This window comes from Nanorana parkeri, unplaced genomic scaffold (assembly GCF_000935625.1).
Source record: "Nanorana parkeri isolate BGI_ZX_2015 unplaced genomic scaffold, ASM93562v1 scaffold233, whole genome shotgun sequence".
Taxonomy (NCBI): Eukaryota; Metazoa; Chordata; class Amphibia; order Anura; family Dicroglossidae; genus Nanorana; species Nanorana parkeri.
Genome location: NW_017306501.1, coordinates 495,433 through 514,520, shown reverse-complemented (window position 1 = coordinate 514,520; position 19,088 = coordinate 495,433). Strand labels below are relative to the sequence as shown.

General features: G+C 44.2%; 1 protein-coding gene across 4 annotated transcripts in view; it reads right to left on the bottom strand.

Annotated features, from left to right (window-relative positions):
* The window catches only part of CARMIL1 (capping protein regulator and myosin 1 linker 1), a 263,519-nt gene extending 262,939 nt beyond the window's left edge, over window positions 1–580 (bottom strand). For all 4 annotated transcript variants that reach the window (XM_018556313.1, XM_018556315.1, XM_018556314.1 and 1 more), the window contains exon 1: window positions 276–580. In XM_018556313.1, coding sequence (XP_018411815.1) covers window positions 276–315 — 40 coding nt within the window. In that variant the 5' untranslated portion in view covers window positions 316–580. The remainder of the gene's footprint in view (window positions 1–275) is intronic.
* Window positions 581–19,088: the final 18,508 nt, after the last annotated feature.

Sequence of the window (19,088 nt, the reverse complement as noted above, 5' to 3'; positions counted from 1 at the left end):
ACGGGGGGGGGGGGTCATTATAAAATGTAATGTCAATGGACACTGATCCCAGATAGATAAAGTCCCCCCTGCCCTCCCCCTGAGTGTACAATGCTGTCAATACATGCAGACAGGTTCTTGCGTACAGCGCTTGGCCACGCCCTCTCCTTTAACCCATGCACTGCTGCACACCCTGCTGTCAACTGCAGCCCCCAGCGTAGGGCAAAAGCTGATCTCTCCCCACCCCCATAATGAGGCGCCAGTGGCACCCCGGGCCAGATTTAACCCTGTCTTACCCAGCAGCTCTTTGGGGACCTCCGAGCTCTCTTCTGTCATGTTCACCTTCTTGTCAATGATGGTACCAGGCGGTGAGCTTCACACAAATCAACAGAGCGGCGACCACCAAAACAACAACCCCCAACGTGCTGATCCTGTCACTGCGTGTAGCGGGGGGTGACGGCTCTGCTACTGTACATGGTCACCCCAGCAGCCCTCCATGCCCCGATCCCTGGGTCACTCCTATAGAACAGGAAATCAGCGGATCCCGGCGGAGAAATCCCTTGCACTGACTAGTAAGGGGGAGAGGCTTAAAGAAACAGGGAGTGGGGGTGGGGTGTGAATGAGAGATAGGAGGAGGAGGAGGGGAGGGAGAGAGAGAAAGGGGAGGGAGAGAGAGAAAGGGGAGGGAGAGAGAGAAAGGGGAGGGAGGGAGGCTGATAACAGCGGCTCGCTGTCTCCTTTCCCTCCGGCCGCCTCCTCCTCATACACACCGCTCTAGGTGCCCCATCCACTCTTCTGTCCTTCCAGGTGACAACAATGACAGTGGAGCAGCGCCACGTCTATGACACACCCTCACAGCTAGTGTCTGCTCTTCTGGATGCAGCACCACAGTCTATGTTGGCATTATATGACAAACTGCACTCTGTTAGTCCCTGTTCACACCTGGCCGTTTTGACACTCAAAGCAAAGCATGACACAACTCAACACAAGAAATCCCATTCATTTGACACCTGAGAGTTTTGTCACAAGCTGTAAAACGCCGAACGTTGGAAAAAGTACATGACCTTTTTTTTTCTTTCTTCGCAAATTACAGCACTTCAAAGAAAGCTCCTGGAAACGCACAACATACGTGTTTTTGCACATCTCTGTACGTGTTTTTGCACACATTCGTTCACTGCAATGCATTTTAATCTGCTCAATAAAGCGCGTGTTTTTGTGTATGTGCGTCTAACGCACAAAAAAGCGTGAAACACACTGTATGAGATTAAACAAAACGTGCTAATATGCACGCTGACGCCTAGGGTGAACGGAGCCTTACAGCTAGTATCTGCTCTTCTGGATGCAGCGCCATGGTCTATGTTGGCGTTATATGACAGACTGTACACTGTCACAGCTAGTGTCTGCTCTTCTGGATGCAGCGCCATGGCCTATGTTGGCGTTATATGACAGAAGGTACACTGTCACAGCTAGTGCCTGCTCTTCTGGATGCAGCGCCATGATCTATGTTGGCGTTATATGACAAACTGTACACTGTTACAGCTAGTGTCTGCTCTTCTGGATGCAGCGCCATGGTCTATGTTGGCGTTATATGACAGACTGTACACTGTCACAGCTAATGTCCGCTCTTCTGGATGCAGCGCCATGGCCTATGTTGGCTTTATTTGATGGTACAACTACAACTGCTGTGTTCATGTTAATAAAAACTTCTTTTAAAAACCTGAACAGACCTCCAATCATTCAATTGTTGATTTATCAAAGTCTGAGGAAGCACAAGTATCTGTAATAACAATATAAGTAACACATACTGTATGCTGGCAATGGGAGAGAATCACTCAGGTACTCTGCTGACCTCTAGTGGTAGGATATATGAACCATATATGTATTATATCAGCTCATACCTAAACAAAACATTTACATATTATTATATAGGATAGGGAGGTTTAGATACCAGTGTAGATACTTGGCATTTTCACAAGAACTACGAGGGTTGCAGCTGGGACCTAGCTCTGGCGCTCCACCACTGTCCTGAAATCATTAGTCTGTATTGTTTTAGAAAAACTGTCACGTGACAATAAACAAAAATTTATCAGTACTTGTATCTGTGAGGACTTGGACAAGTATCAGTACTTGTACATGGTCTGGAAAAAATTGTATCGGTGCATCCGTTATATATATATATATACACATCATACATTAAAACAGAGATGCACAAATCCCAGGAGCTCCGTATGTTCCTTAAAAATGACAGCTGCCACTTAACTTTTGAGTTTTTCTCTAGTCTAGTCTTGGAGCTGGAAAATTATCTATACATGTACTTGTACGGTACTTGGTTTCCGAAAACATCCCTAATTATTACAGGATTTATACAACACCAACAGTTTGTGCCAGTGTGTGGGGAGGAGCCTCCCTGCCACTCTGCATGGAGAAAAAGTTGTCAGCTTCAGACTTGAAGCAGACACCTTTCTTTTCATAATACTGCCTCACCTGCAGGGCCGAAATCCCGGCAAGGTCACTGAGACCCGGCCTCGGGGCGGCACTGAGCACAGGGGCGGCACACCCGACGCCCGGAAACATGGAGTTCCGGGCGCCGGGCGGTATTAGGCTCTTCCTCACCTGCCTCCCCTGACCGCACGTCCCTGGTTTGTGCAGCACTTTACAAAATGAAGAGAGACAGTACAGTTACAATACAATTCAGGAGGACCCTGCTCGTGAGCTTACAATCTAGTAGGAAATTTTTACTAGTAGATATTTATATGGAGGTGACAGCTTATGCAGCACTTTACATACTGTAAAATCACAGCAGTTCCTGCTCTCAAGGAGCTTATAATCGAATGTCTACATACACAAACTAGGACCAATTAACCTCCCAGCTTGGCTTTGGAGTGTAGGAGGAAACTGACGCAAGCACAGGGAGAATATGCAAATCGTGTCCTGGCTGAGATCTGAACCATGGACCCAAAGCTGCAAGGTAGAACTGCTAACCACTAAGCAACTGTACACAGCGCTTTATATAGTGGACATTCACATTAGTCCCTGCCCTCAAGGAGCTTACAATCTAAGGTCCCTATCTTGGATGCATACATACAGGGACTAATACAAAACGCCGTTGTGCTGCTCAAGTATGATGTATAATACCTGGTACCCTGTTTCCCCAAAAATAAGACCTGCCCCGAAAATAAGACCTAGTACTATTTTGAGGAATTGCTAAAATATAAGACCTACCCCGAAAATAAGACCTAGTTATGACCATTCCCAGGGCCGGTGATGGCATAAGGGGAAACTTGAAGAGCCACGGGAGAGGCAGGAGAGTATCATCGGTGCCAGCGATGCCAGCGCTAGAGGAAGCGAGGCGGCAGCGGAGGAAGCAGAGCCGCATAAGCCGATGCTTCCTCTATAGTGCCAGCTCCTGGCTCCAGGTGGAGTGATATCAAATGCACTCCGCCTGTGAGGAATCAATGGTGAAAGTGCGCTTCACTCATTCTGGCCAGCGATTGGTTAGCAAATTGCTCTTGGGAAGGTACGGCACCCCTGATTGCCCTGATCACTATATTTTTGTACATGAATACATGTAGACTTTTCTACATGAAAAAGTGTGGATTGTTGTACATTAAAAAAAAAAAACCTACCCCGAAAATAAGACATAGTGTGTTTTTTTGAGCCAAAAGACAGTGTCTTATTTTCGGGGAAACACGGTATTTACTATATTTGATAACTTCCATCCACGAAAAGAGTTGAATACGCAAGCCGATCCAAGAGAAGAGTTGATTACACGGGCCGATCCACGAGAAGAGGGGAAAAAACATGGGGGGGACCCTTGATCCGAGCACAGGCCTGGCAGGGCAGGAAAGGGGGGTTGGGGCTCGATCGCCTTTTCAGGCCACGTGCCCTTGTCATAGGAAGGGTGTCAAGGGCCTCTTCCCCACAACTCTGACCTGGTGGTTGTGGGTGTCTGCAGGCAGGGGGGCTTATTTGCACAGTAGTACCTATTTAACTAAGGGGGCACGCAAATGCCGCCCCCCCTTTGCAAACATGTAAGGGGTACTTATACCCCTACTCATTCACTGAAGGGTTAACTAGATGTAAATAAACACACAACAGTTTTAGAAAAAATCATTTAATTGAAAGGGTCAATTTTGATTATTCCTCTATTTAAAAAAAAATGGCTCCATCGATGTAATCCAGCATCAATCACAATGAACAACGCCCACCGACTCGCCTAGATAAAAAAAAAGGTCCCGCCGCACGACGACCTGTTCGAACCCGATGAAGACTCGCCGCAAAATGACGTCCCTGGCCAGACTGTAATCAAATGGGCGGAGCAAGCCGTGACCCCACTGGGCTCGTTCTACCCATTTGGCATTCTAAGCTTTCATAACCCTATGCTATTCGGGTCTGTGAGCCGAGGTGTCATAATACTGTTCATATGACATATATGGTTACAAAAGAAATTATTATATGTGACGAGGTAATTCTGAAACGATGCATTATAACAAATACTTATATGTACTGTATAAATACATTATATTTTGTTTTAAAAAAAACTTTTTGACTATCATATGCATTTGGCAATATTTGTAGTTGCATTACAAAAATGTAAATTTGTTTTCTCCTTTTTTGGATATATGGAGTTTTTAATTTTTTGTATTCTCATATTTCGTTTTTTGGCTTATTGTTAAACCTCCATAGGACTGCTGCCCCCGTAGAACCCACTATTTAGGGTCTCCTTTCCATGGATTATGTGTGGTGTCTACGGATATTTTCATGTTTTCTATGTTAATAAAAACTTTGTAAAATGTCTTATATTGGCTCAACTTCATTGTGGTTTTTCTTCTCATCTCAGAAAGCCCTATATCATTTTGTTCTGTGTATTCATTTAAATCAGGGTGAGATGAGAAAAGGTTTTTTGGAGACCTAATATTTATATTAGTTTTTATTTGTTGTTAACAGTGAAAACATGCAGATGACAAAAACTATGACAAAACATTTTAGTCGACTAATTTGACACTGCAGCAGAGCACTTGGTGGATCAGAACACATGCAAGGGCGGAGACTCAATGGACAAGCTATTGGTTAAATAGTGAACTGGTGTTGCCTCATCACTCTGAGACAGGAAGTTGTCAGAAGTTTGCCAGTAGTTGCAGAATGATGATGTTTACAGGTTTTGTCATAAGAGGGCGCCAAAGAGGAATGAACAGTGTCAGACACAGAAGACAGGATGCAGCTCAACAGGGCAAGGAAGGGTAAGAAACCTTGACTGCGTTGGAGGCAGGGAAGTCCTTCCTCCCACTGCAGTGGACACTAGACATGTGCACTGGGAAAATAATAGTTTCCTTTCGGATTTTGCGTTATTTCGTTTTTCGAGATTTGGGTCCAAAAATCAATTCGTTTCGGGATTCGGATTTGGACAAAATTAGTTAGCGGTAGTCTGTATGAATTTTCTTTTCGTACTCGTTGCATTCGTTTAGGTTGCAGCAAAGTGACATTGAAACTAATTTTTTTTTTTTTTAATGTCACTTTGCTGCAACGCAATTTCATCCACAAACAAAAACACATGTCTAGTGGACAGTACGGAGGATGGACATCATCCTATTGGGCTAGGAACCCAAGGAACCTTGACTGCACAGAAGACCTGGTTGGCAAGGAAAGCCAGGCAATCCATCAATGTTCTGGAATTCAGAGAGCTTGACTCTCCCTACAGCACTGGACATATCTCTTTTAAGGGCAACAGACGAGGGTCCAGTCTGACAACGCCATTGCATGTATCAACTATCAAAAGTTGCGCAGCTCAAGGGAAGAGGACCTGATCACAGATATCCCAACTCTCCCGGACGGTCCGGGAGTCTCCCACTATTAGATAGCGGCTCCCGGCCGCCCGGGAGAGAAACACTTCCTCCCGGAAAGGTTTAATCTGCTCAATCGAGCAGATTAAACCTTTCCCTGCCATCTTTTTCTTTTCTGACATCGGGAGCCGTGGCCCGACCGTCAGTTAGAAAAGAAAAAAAAATGCATACGAACACATAGCTAGATTCCTACTGGCTATTGCACTTTGTAATAGCAAACTAGCTAATGCACCCGCCCACTGCTGCTGTCAATCAGCAGAGGGGGACCTGAATTTTTCTATCAGGTCCTCTTCTGGTGATTGAAAGCAGCAGAGGGTGCAATAGCAAGTTTGCTATTGGCTATTGCAAAGTGTAATAGCAAATAGGAATCTAGCTATGCATTCTTATTCCTTTTTTTTTTAATTATTATTCTGACGACTGCAATTGTCAGAATACTAAAAAAAAAAGCCTGCAGATAGCAAAGAAGCTATTGCTTCTTGTGCTATCTGCCATCATTTCAGGGGGGTGCTCTCTCCCAGCCACCCCTAACCTCCCTTCTGCGAATGGGGGGGGAGGGAACCTCCCTGAAATGAGAGGGACACCTCCCTGAAATTGCTTCTTTCAGGTTGGGATCCCTGTGATCATGGCCTGGGCAAAACTTGTGTCCAGACTCAACAACCCTGTGTCTCATTCTACCATTTCAAGGTGGATTAGACACGTCATTGTGCATGCCTATTCTGCGAAGGGTAAGGCTCCAACTTTTCCTATGAAAAGACACTACTAGATCTGTCAGTGCATATTGGGTTTTTTGGCATCAAGAATCTGCTTTGCAGATTTGTAAAGCCACCACCTTGTCTTCTGCTCACATGTTTTCTACGTTTTACCAGGTAGATGTTTGGGCCTTTGCCGATTCTGAGTTGTTGAGCTAAGGGGATTTCCTCCTTTTGTTTTTGTTTTGTGGGCCTGTTGGCTGTTTACTGTGTTACCAACCCCTTAGTTTCTTGGAGTATAGTACATGACACAGGACCCTCCGCTCTTGCTAAAAAACGAAGGATGTGCTGTAGTGGGAGGGGTAATGTAAGGGTCCTCACAACTCTGGCCAGTGTCCAGTTACCTGATGATACCTGCATATTACCCAGTCATCTCTGAATCTGCCTGTGCCCTGTACTGTACTCCAAGAAATGGATTTTACTTTTTTAACTGACTGATTTGTTACAAGATTACATCACACTTTGCTATAGGGCTGCAACAACTAATCGATAATAATCGATTATGAGAAGGGGAGAGAGAGATATATATTTTTAAATACAACTAATCGATTAATCGAAGTTAATAATCGGCTAACTAATCGATTATGAAAATAACTGTTAGCTGCAGCCCTACTTTGCTAATAAACTCCAGCTAGAAAGCTGGTATTTAAAAATACAGATGGGAAATTATGAAAACTGGAGCAGACAAAATCTGGAGCAGTTGCCCAGGGCAACCAATTAGCTTCTCTCTTCAGTTTGTTCAGTTTAGATCTGAAAATGAAAGAGATAACCTGATTGGTTGCCATGCACAGCTGCTCCAGATTTTGTCTGCTCCAGTTTTCATAAATTCCCCTCACAGTTATTGTGAAAACCATAAACAATATGACAGCCAGGCAATTAGTATTAAAAAAAAGGCAACAATGTGTCATCCATATTCTCTCAGCACAAGTTTCCTGTAAAGATGATAGGGGGCTCGTTAAAATTTGCATACCTGAGTGCCCATGGATATTCAGCTAGCAGGGCTCTCTGTAAGGAAACTGATCAGGTGGGCTTCACCGGTTTCTTTCACTTAGGGCCTGGCTGTGCGCTGCAGAGTAGCGCAATGCGTGCTACCACAGTATGATGCGTTGCGCTAAAAAAAGTACATGCAATACTTTTTTTCACCCCACCCCAATGCACAGTATTCCAGTGATGTGACCACACTTGTATTTCATTGAGAACTAAAAGTTCCACTGCTACAGTGGCAGACAGACTTGCAGTTTTTCCATTCACTGATCCGGTCAGATGATGCACACCCATGCCATTTTGAAAAAACAACAACAGCCTGCAGGGAGAAGAACCCCCCAATTCAGGTAAGTGGAGGGGCGTAATGGGGGTGGGGGGCTGTTGATCTCACCATGTTTGCCTCCTGAATATGGTGTGGCAGTGCATGGCAATGCCACGGTGGAGTATGGCAACTTTGGCGCCCAGGACTCTCAGCCAGAGGGGTTGAGAGGTTCGACAATGTGAATACCTTTGCAGAGGAGGAACTGGCTTCCAGGTTTTCCGGACTATAGTGGGATGGAATCTCTAGTCCCGGGGCCAGGTGTTGTTCATCCGGCATTGTGGGGCAGGCGTGGTTGTTGTCGCCGGGGTTGGTGGTGGTGGTGTGCTGCCTGCTGGGGTTGGGGTTAGTGGTCCTGGGGAGAAGGAAGGCTCTGTTGGCGATTTGTTAAAGTTGGCTTCAGGAGTGGTCTCTTAGCGCTCACCATTGTGCTATATTCCCCAAACTATCACAATGGGCATAACATGAAACTTTGCATGTGAATGTGCACCAAATCGTGCGATTTGATGTGTGTTTGCGCAATCCTGGAAAACAGGTGATGCATTTGCGGCGCCATTACTTGACACCCAAAACACAACAGGTAAAGTTTGCATTCTTGCCTGCATGTTGACACACTAAAAATGTGCAAAAACGTGGGGTCAAAAACTGTGTGAAGCTTGCAGCTCAAGCTACTGCATGAGCTTCCTTGCTGCATTTGTCGCACATAGGGTGGGCCATTGACATGAATGGACTGCCCTGGGCAAATACGGTAAAACACGCATAAGAGCGATGCAGGTTCACGCACGCTGCAAGTGCGAATGGAGCCTAAAGGTAAACTTAGCCTTTAACCCTTCCGCTGCCAAGCCCTGCATTCCACTTTTGACCTCAGCTGGCCAGACCATTTTTGCAATTTTTCACCTTTTTTTTATCTCCAACTGCCGCTTTTAGGGTTTGTAAAAGATCCCCAAACCATACATTTCCTGGAAGCACAGTAAAATAAAAAGATGGTGCTACTAATTTTGTAGGTCCTGCAATAATTGTGCAAATGTTTATCAAATCAATATTAAACCGATAAAAATACACAATTAAATCAATAAAAGCACACTAAAAACAGTTTTCTGACTACATCTAAAAGATAAAACTGTATTGAGGTAATAACAAATCTTTTAAAGGAGAACTATGGGGTTAGTGCTTTTTCCCATAGTTCTCCTTAGGGTTAAGGGAGGACACAAACTAGCGTCCTCCCGTCACCCTAGGCTCAGTATACCGCGAGCTACAGCTCGCAATATACTGAGACGCCGCAGTATACCGTGAGCTACAGCTCGCGGTATACTGAGACGCTGAAGCAAATCCCGACGATTATGTCTGGATCCACCCAGCTGCGTGAGTGACAGCTGGCTCTGCATATCTAGAGGCAGAGGCAGCTGTACCTTGCCCCCTCCCCTGTCCGATCCGCCAGTCAGCGCTGGCAGATCGGAGCGGGGAGGGGGGAATCAAGCCCCTCCACTGCCACGGCAGAGAGCAGTGACGGGATCGAGAAGTGAGTGAACGCCGGTATGTGTTCGCTCACTTCACGATCTACTGAGCCGACCTGTGACAGTCTCATTGTCACAGGTCGGCTAGAACTATGAGGTGAGTGAAAAGCAATCACCTCATAGTTCTCCTTTTTAAATTGCAAATTTTTGTGAAATGGTAAAAAAATGAACACAAAACTGTAAATAAGCAACTTTTGCTAAAAATGTGTGTTGAGGTAATGTCTGATCTGCAGTGCTGTTTCTGTGCTCTGTTGATGTGTGTTGCGATAAAATGATGCAGTCATACATTTAATCAAATCACAACGCACAGCAATGCATCACAACGCTTTTCCATGCGCTGCCTCACAGTTGAATGAATGTTATTTTAAAAAGAAAAAATCAAGCACTACCATGTGTTCTAACAATGCACCGCAGCAAATGCGCATGGCGTACACCACAATACAGTGCACAATGTTGCACATGTATGTTATGTGTGTGTGTGAGGGGTTGTATTTTATTTCTTTTTTAACTATTTTTATTTTACATTTTCTTTTCTTAATACTGTTGGGGGGCTTCAGGGAAATATCAGGGGTCCAAACAGATCCCTTTTAAAATAGTAAAAGAGATTGAAGCCACAGAGTCCTCAATCTCTTTTTTTCTGCAGCCCCAGCACTGAATGAACAGGAACACTCAGCACAGAGGCTTCTTGTCCATTCACAAACTGAGGAGGCATAGTACTCTCCCCAGTTATGAATGGACAGGAAGCCTCTGTACTGAGGCTTCTCATTCATTGAGTGCTGGGGCTGCAGAAAAAGAAATTGAGGACATAAGTCCTCAATTTCTTTTTCTGCAGCCCCAGCACTCAATGAATGAGAAGCCTCAGTACAGAGGCTTCTCATTCATTGAGTGCTGGGGCTGCAGAAAAAGAAATTGAGGACATAAGTCCTCAATTTCTTTTTCTGCAGCCCCAGCACTGAATGAACAGGAACACTCAGCACAGAGGCTTCTTGTTCATTCACAAACGGAGGAGGCATAGTACTCTCCTCAGTTATGAATGGACAGGAAGCCTCTGTACTCAGTGTTCCTCTCTATTCATAAACTGAGCACGTAGTGAGCTTACAATGTCCCCACTTATAAATGAACAGGAAGTGATGTAAGAACTTCCGGTTCATTCATAACTGGGGACATAGCTTACTATGTGCACCGCTATTTACTAACACCAGTGATCAGTACGGCTCTCTCCTCCGCGCTCGCCATCCTGACTGTCACTACTCTCTCCTCCTTCCCCCTACTCTCTGCTTCTTTAGGGTCCCTAGGTGACATTAGGGATCTGAAAGACCCCTGATGTCTCCAAGAAGAGGACCTGTCACATCATATTTGCTATTACATAGGAGGCTTGTTTGCCCCCTATGTCATATCAATACAGTTAAGTGTAAAAAAAATTAAAGTAACATATTAAAAAAGCAAAAAAAGTGTAAAACTCCCCCGCCCCCACGTACACCCACATAGAAATGCAAACACACGTCAGGTGTGTCTACGCACAAAAACTAAAATTGCGCCACACATGTTAGATATTGCTGTGAACTTTGGAATGACAGCAATAATTCTAGGACCATCAATCATTGTTTTTTCTACAGGGCCTCTGCTTTCAGAAAATATATAATTGTTGGGGGTTTTAAAGGGTTATTAAACCCTTGCGTGTTGTTGCATATATCTACTGCTAGCAAGCAGAAAATATATGCAAATACATAAAAATAAAAAATAAACCTTTTAAAAAGGGTTTAAACTTACCCGTGTCTCCGCCGCGCGCTCCTGTCCGAACATCTGAAAATTTCTCGGGCGGCCGCAAAGGATCTTGGGCCAGGCGCATACGCAGTTCAGGATGTTCGGCCGGGAGACAAGGAGAGATACAAGGTAAGTCTAGTGAGCAGCGTGCACCCTCACAGACACCGTGGGAAATCAAAGATGAGGAGCACAGAGGAGTCAGCGCTGGATCGGAAAACCCGCACCAGCACTGGTGGGACAGCTGAAAAGGACAGTAAAGAAAAAGATGATCGGATTAAGAGACATCATTTAAGGTATGTCCCTACAGCCGGATTGGGAAGGGGGGGGGGGAATTGACTTTAATGTCACTTTAAGCTGTTTTCTAGCCAAAAATTCAGATTTAATCATGTGTGTGCAAATAGTAAGAAATTGCTCAGGACAGCAAGTGGTTAATGCATAGCGGCCTGTCAGCCGCTGATGACAACTATTCATTTACAGGGGACCGTCAGGGGGGACCCTTCTGTTATAAGTTCATGCATCCATGAACTTATAGCAGAAGTTTGGAAGCCAGCGATGTAAGGCATACTGAGGTGGCCAGCTGGAAACGGTTGTGTTCCGCCGTATGCCTTACGTCGTTGGCAGGGAAAGGGTTGATAGAACACTTTATTGATGCTATCTTCAAAATGTTGAACTTAATTAAAAAAATACATTTTGGCAGGAACTTTTTCTACTACAAATCTCAGTTACATGATACTAGCAGTTTTCTGGCAGTCACTGGGAGCCATCTGCCGGTGTAACAATAACTCTCCTCTTCTCGCTGGGCTTGTTTATAGATTTCTACATCTCAGTTTGCTCAACGTCGAAGGGAGAGCAGATGGAAGCCGATTTCGAGGGCAGGCGTCAAAATAACAACTTACAGGTTGTTTTCTAGTTAATGATCTTATTTGCAAACTGTGTGGAGTTCTGAGCCAGTTCTTCCACCCCCAGCTTAATTATCGCATGCAACGTAACCAATAGTGCATGCAAAATGTAGTATATAAACTACCTTTTCTGTGAAATAATACCAATTGCACTTATGAATGTGATAATCATAGCCCCCTCCTTACTTTTAATGTTGTTAATACTGCTGGATATTGATGCATTTGATGAAATGCTGATAATTGTTGCTCTTTTAAATGCTGTGAGTAATTACTTCTTGCACTTGAACTTGCACAGTTGAATATACCATTAGACACGATAGACCTGCAGCCACAAAGGGAAGATCCAAAGAATTGCAGGTACCAAGAAAATTCCACACTGCCAAGAAATCCTAGCTACTCCCACAAAAGGGAACCTGTTGGAATACAAATATGGAAAGTGCCAAACAAGTGGACTTGCTTTTGTACGTGTAAACGCTAGGGCTGACATCCTTGTCATTGCTTCACTACTTTGGATTTGTTCAAACCATAATGTGCATAAAATTCATGAAAAACCTCAGGTCAGTTGACGTGCATTGATACACATCTATATGCTAGTGTCTCAAAGCTTAATGCAGTGTTTTATAAAAAAAACAAATCCAAACTATTATAAATTACTGTAAATAAAGTGCTCTGTGGCTGTGCATATGTCCAACATCAGTTCATGTTCAAAATATATTTCCCCTACACACCAATTAATATCTCAATACCTATATTGTAAATAATTGCATAAAATTAGACCTGTGCTAGTACATCATATTCACATATAGTAAGAGTGAAAATACAAAATGTCGTTATCCGGTGTCACAAGTCACGTGTGTGAGTCACTTTCCTATTTTCCACACTCCATGTGTTAAAGGAGAACTATGGGGTTAAGGCTGTCAGCGCTGGCGGATTGGAGCGGGGAGGGGGGAATCCAGCCCCTCCCATGTCACAGCAGAGAGCTGTGACAGGATCGAGAGGTGAGCGAACGCCGGTATGTGTTCGCTCACCTCCCGATCCACTGAGCCGACCTGTGACAGTCTCATTGTCACAGGTCGGCTAGAACTATGAGGTGAGTGAAAAGCACTCACCTCATAGTTCTCCTTTAATGGAATAAGCCGCATTTCACGGTCTTTTACTGCACACCACTCCCTGTGGACAACTGATCACCTTGTTCGTTGGAGCTTATGTTCGGCCACAACAGGCATGGCATTTTTTACTCACCTACCTGCCGTCTCAAAATCAGCCACAAGATAGTGCTGTAGACAATATATCTCTTATTTACAGCAGAACAGACTGCTTTTCTATGGTAGGTTCCCAGCAACCTCCAGCCCAAGAAGAAGGAAATGTGTATTCTGAGAATTCACCCTTCATCTTGGAACTGAGGAGAGGAGGATCCAATGCCATCCTGAGCACATGTTTGGAGGAAAATCCAAATCCCTCTAGGCAGCATCACTGGTAGGGACGGACTTGTTTTTTCTTCATATTTGTGAGCTATCACTGTATTCCTATGTTTAAATGCTGATTATATGTTTTCATGTTCTTCTTTTAGCAGTTTTAACCACCCTGTTTTGTTAATGAAGCTTTAAAATGTCATCCAGTTTGGCTTATTGCGGAATAGAAGGGTTTAGCTGCATGCTGACCTATATAGGCCACAGGGTAACGTGTAGCGGGGACAGAACTGTGAAACAGCAGCTACCCAGCAAGTGAGATACAGTGCAGTGACTACACAGAGGCCTGCATACAACAATACAGCAGTCTCTACACAATCAAGCACCTGCAAAAGCAACATGTCACATAGTCGGACAAATTCACTTAAAACAAGGATCCAAGTATTTGGTTCCTCTAGATCTTCATCTGCAAATGACGCACTCGCCATGGCACTTGGAAAAGCTGAAGCCGCGAAAGCCAGAGCAGCCTATGCTGAGCAAGAAATGCAGATAAATAAGAGAAAACACAGTTAGAGCCAGAAAAGATACAGTAAGAGGCATGGTTAGAGGCTGATAGGGTGCAGCAAGAGGCAAGGTTAGAGGCATCTATGGCAAAGCAGAAAGCCTTTCTAGAAGCAGACCTAGAGAGACTTGCTATACAAAGGGAAGCAGCAGCCGCCATAGCCGAAGCAGAGGTCTTAGAATTAGTGATAGTGAACACTGCACTTGGGCCAGAAGCTGAAACCCAAGATCCCCTACAGCACACTTCAGATTATGCCTATCAACACTCCAAGCCAAGAACCAACAAAGACAACGTCGAGGAGACCAACCAAAGATGTGACACAACACCACCGCAAGTCAGCGACATGCCTCAAATCTGCAAACGAGAGAGCTACAAGCAAAGTGACATCTCTTATGACAGACGCCTTACCGACAAGGTACCAGAGTCTACAGATCATCCTCTAGATCCAGCCTTGAAACCAGATAGGTACAACAGAGGCCGACTTCAACCAGAGACTTCTAAAAAGGTATGATTACACACAACCTTTCCACCATAGCAATACACAGCCGGCTAATCCAGCCACAATAGACTTTGCTAAGTTATTTGCACGACAAGAGTTAGTCACCAAAGGACTTAAATAGTTTAAGGGCCTGAAAGCTACAGAGCCTGACGATCCTCCTTTGAAAATGCTGTCAGAGGCTTAGACCTTACATGTAGTGAAGAGATAGACCACCTGATTAAATGGCTTGGAAACGAGTCTGCTAAGCATGCCAGACGAATCAGGACAATAAATATCAACTACCCAGAGACTGGCCCTAAAATGATCTGGGATAGACTTGATGAGTGTTATGCTTCAGCAGAAGCAATAGAAAGTGCACTATTCAAAAGAATTGATAGCTTCCCCAAAATATCTAGAAAAGCCTATCAGAAACTTAGGGAACTAAGTGACTTGCTAATGGAGCTTCAGGTGGTCAAATCAGAAGGGGACTTGCAAGAACTTGCATTCCTTGACACAGCCAGAGGTGTCAACCATATTGTACAAACATTACCTTATAAGTTACAAGAGCAGTGGATCTCACATGGCTCCAGATATAAAAGACAGTTTCAAGTCCCATTTCCCCTTTCTCTGTTTATGTGTAGGGCAAATTAGGCGGTCGCGAGGCCCTCGGGAGCGCGAGGCCCTCGGGAGCGCGAGGCCTAAGGCGATCGCCTAATTTGCCTAATTAAAGAGCCGCCTCTGATGTGGACTTTGTGCGCCAACAAGCTAAAACAAGAAATTATCATAGTTTTGACCTCACACGGTCATGTGGTGCTCCTACAGAACTTAACCCTTGCAAGCCTCAAGTAGCAGTCCACAAAAGTAATGTGACTCCTCCAGATTCTTTTCACAGGTCTGCCAGCTCCTCTATCTCACAAACAAAGATCCTGGTAAGCACCATCCCTTGCACCACAAGTTACATTCTTTCCTGATATGCAGAGCCTTCAGAGAGAAATCCATGGGGGACTGCAGAGCCTTCTTGAAGGAGAACATCTGCTACAAGTGCTGCTCATCAACACCTCACCTTGCCAAGGACTATGAGGTAAGTGTAAAATGCACAGAATGTGACAGCTCAGATCACAACACAGCTTTACACCCTGGGCCAGCCCCATGGACTGGCCCAGGGTGCAATGCACAGACAGCACTAGTGAGCATGGCTGGGAGGAAGAACACACTGCTAGAACTACACCAGAGATCACTTCACCATGTAGAGTGGTCTGCAAAGGAGTCATAGGTGGCAGGTCCTGTTCCAAAATCTTTCTAGTTAGAGTCTACCCAGCAGGTCAAAAGGACAAAGCCATTACGCTTTACACAGTTCTTGATGATCAAAGTAACACGTTTAAGCCAGTTCAACCTTCTTTGATACACCTACATTATTTAACCTACACTTTAACCCTTAGTAATTCGAACTGGGTTTTATTAACTATTCTCCCTCTTTATCTATTTTTAAAAAAATGCTGGTCCCTCCCAAAGCTGTGCTCTCTGCACAGGCTATATACAGTCCAGTGATGGTGCCACCACTCCTTTAACAAGGTAATAAATGGATTTGTAACTCTAAGTGGATATATATGCTTTGTTGAGATCTCCTGGCCGGCCGTTTTTTTACTACGGCCGGCCCGGAGGCAGTTAAAGAATATATTTACATGAAAAATGTTGTGCCTGGAGTTCAGTTCTAACTGATCATTGATTTACGCCCTATTGGCCAGATGCGTAGAAGATGGAGATTACCAGCACTCACCAAAAGCATAATGTTTTTGCTTTTTATTGATGTAATGTTATTGACTGTCATTATGTGGCCCTGAAGAAGGGACCCTGCGTGGCACCAGAAACGTTGGCTGAATGACGCTTGTGACACATTACTTCAATAAAAAGCAAAAACGTCATGCTTTTGGTGAGTGCTGGTGAGTTTCATCTTCCACGACTCTGGGAATCACAGCGCCAACCACGTTATCACTATAAGCATCATGATAGTTAAACAAACAGGTCTAAGCAATGTATGGAGTGCAGATGACCTATCACAATACTGCACTTTTGGCCAGATGCACATCCTGAACCACTGGTATATAGTGCAAATATAACCTAATATGATAGAGCCACTTATTTTAAACTGCATATAGATGTTTCAGGTTATTTAGCCATCATCTTTGCAGTGTATGGAAACCATGACTTCTATGCAGTAGGGTTTGGGACCCAACAGGACAGTATAACCATAGAAGTTATAGTGAGAAGGGACTAAAACAACCAAAAAAGCCTTCACTGTGATCACTGGGTAGCACAAGCCATTTACATATCTCATTCCATCACATATCGCAAAAATAAGTGGATTATTCCTAATTTGAGGACAGTGAGTGGAGCCATGCAAATCATTTCTCTATACCCCCATTGGCCAGGTGCACATCCAGAAGCAATGTTTGATAGTACAAACTTAGCCTAATATTATAGAGACATTTATTCCAAACTGCATACAGCTGTTTAAGACTATTTGGAGGGCATTTGAAGGCTAGGAAGGTTTGCTATATACAGCTATATCCTTAAATAATTGTATCATGGTTTGATAGGCTGTGATAGGTGGCTATATTTCAATGTTTCTTTGTGTATCTAAGCAAGGATATACTATATGTGTGCAATGGATATGGCTGCTATTCCTAATTCATTGTGCTTGTTCTTTTGAACTAATCCAAACGTGTTGTCACAAGTAGTGATGAGCCGAAACACCCCCATGTTTGGTTCGAATTCGAACTTTCGAACATGGGAGAAGTTTGAATTCGAACTCGAACTCAATGCAAATCTATGGGGGTAGGATTCTTAAAATCAAATGTCCCTATTTTGAAGCCTTATATGCAATGGAAACACACGTTTGTCATGTGTTTTTTACTGCAAAACGCGCAACAAACGCGCATATTTGATACGTATAGGTGGGCACCCAGCCTTAAGGTCTGGTAGGACATTCAAGGAGGAACCCCGCCTCCAAAAATGGGGGGGGGTCCCCCCTAAAATTCCCAACTAGACCCTTGATCTGAGCACAGGCATGGCTGGGAAAGGGGGGGGCGAGTGAGTGCCCCCCGCGTAACCAGTCCACATGTCCTCGGCACTGGGAGGGTGCTTTTTTCAGGGTCCAGAGAAAAGCACTTTGTCCCTGTGCAGATGGGGACAAGGGCCTCTTTCCCACAAACCTTGGGGCGTTGGTTGTGGGGGTGTGGGCAGGGGACTTATTCACATCAGGGTACCCCTTTATTAAAGGGGCACCCAGTTGCGACCCCACCCCTTGTGAATGAGTAAGGGGCACTAAAATGTTAAAATTAATTTGAATAAGTCCAGACTCATCAAAAATCCTTTATTTAAAAAAAAAACACAACAAAGGATTTTTGACAAGTCCTTTATTAAAAAAAGAACCCCAAAAAATTGATCTATCAACGTAATCCAGGGTCAGTCAAGATGTCCAGTGACGACTCGACGAAATAAAAAATAAAACAATAAAAAATTAATAGAAATAATAAAAAATGTTTAAAAAACGACGACCGCTGTCCCGTCCGCTGCGACGAACACCCGCTACAGAGTGGCATTTTAACAGATGCCGGCAACTTATAAACAATTGGGCGGCGCTAGCAGTGACAGCTAGTTCCCCCCAACTATTTACAGTTGTAACAGGTGAGCCATGATTGGGCAGAGTCATCATGACTTTGCCCAATCATGGCTCTCACAGTTCTCTGTGCCCTGATTGGGCAAAATCTTGCACCTGACGCGAACTAGCGATGTTGGAGTCAAACTCAACTATGGCTCGAACATCAAGCCCATCCCTAGTCACAAGTGATGGACACTACAAGGACATATGCTGTTGACATCCTCCCTTTTTTGATGTTGCCTCTACCTGATTGCATATAAAGGTGATTTATATTGCAATATGATTTTGTCATTGGCACATTATAATTACCACGTTAGCATCACGGCAACACCTGACACCACTATATGTATAATTGATACAACCTACGTGGATAAATGTTATTGAGATCACCCTTTTTTTACATGGACTGTGCCTGCTTGGAAAGAGAAGTGATGACTTGTATGAGAATGTGCTCGGTCAACAGCATTCTTGAATTGTTATGAAAATAGTGCTGGAATGTGTGGATACAATATCTGACACCACTTTACATTAGAAGGACATTCTTGCAGAGAACAGGATTATACTGGGCAAATAAATATGAAATGTCTCATGTATGTGTAGCGCACCCCCTTACGGAGCAACATACAGTAATAAAGCAATGGGTCCTATGTGATGAACCTTAATAATAAATACACAGCACACCAGCACACCTTGAGATGAAAGAAACCTTGATCCTAGGGTCGGTGGCTATGGGTTACTGCAGCTCAGTAATCTTCTTGTCTAGGGATATTTTTATTCACTTCGCCCACTAGCACTCACCGACCTCTGTGGTGACTGATAAAAGATGTCCAGACTGTCGATATGATGCCAAGAACTTTTAATAATGAACTTCACTCAAGCCATGTGTGCGGCAATTTTTTTTTTTTGGGGGGGGGGGGGGTTAAAGAGGGG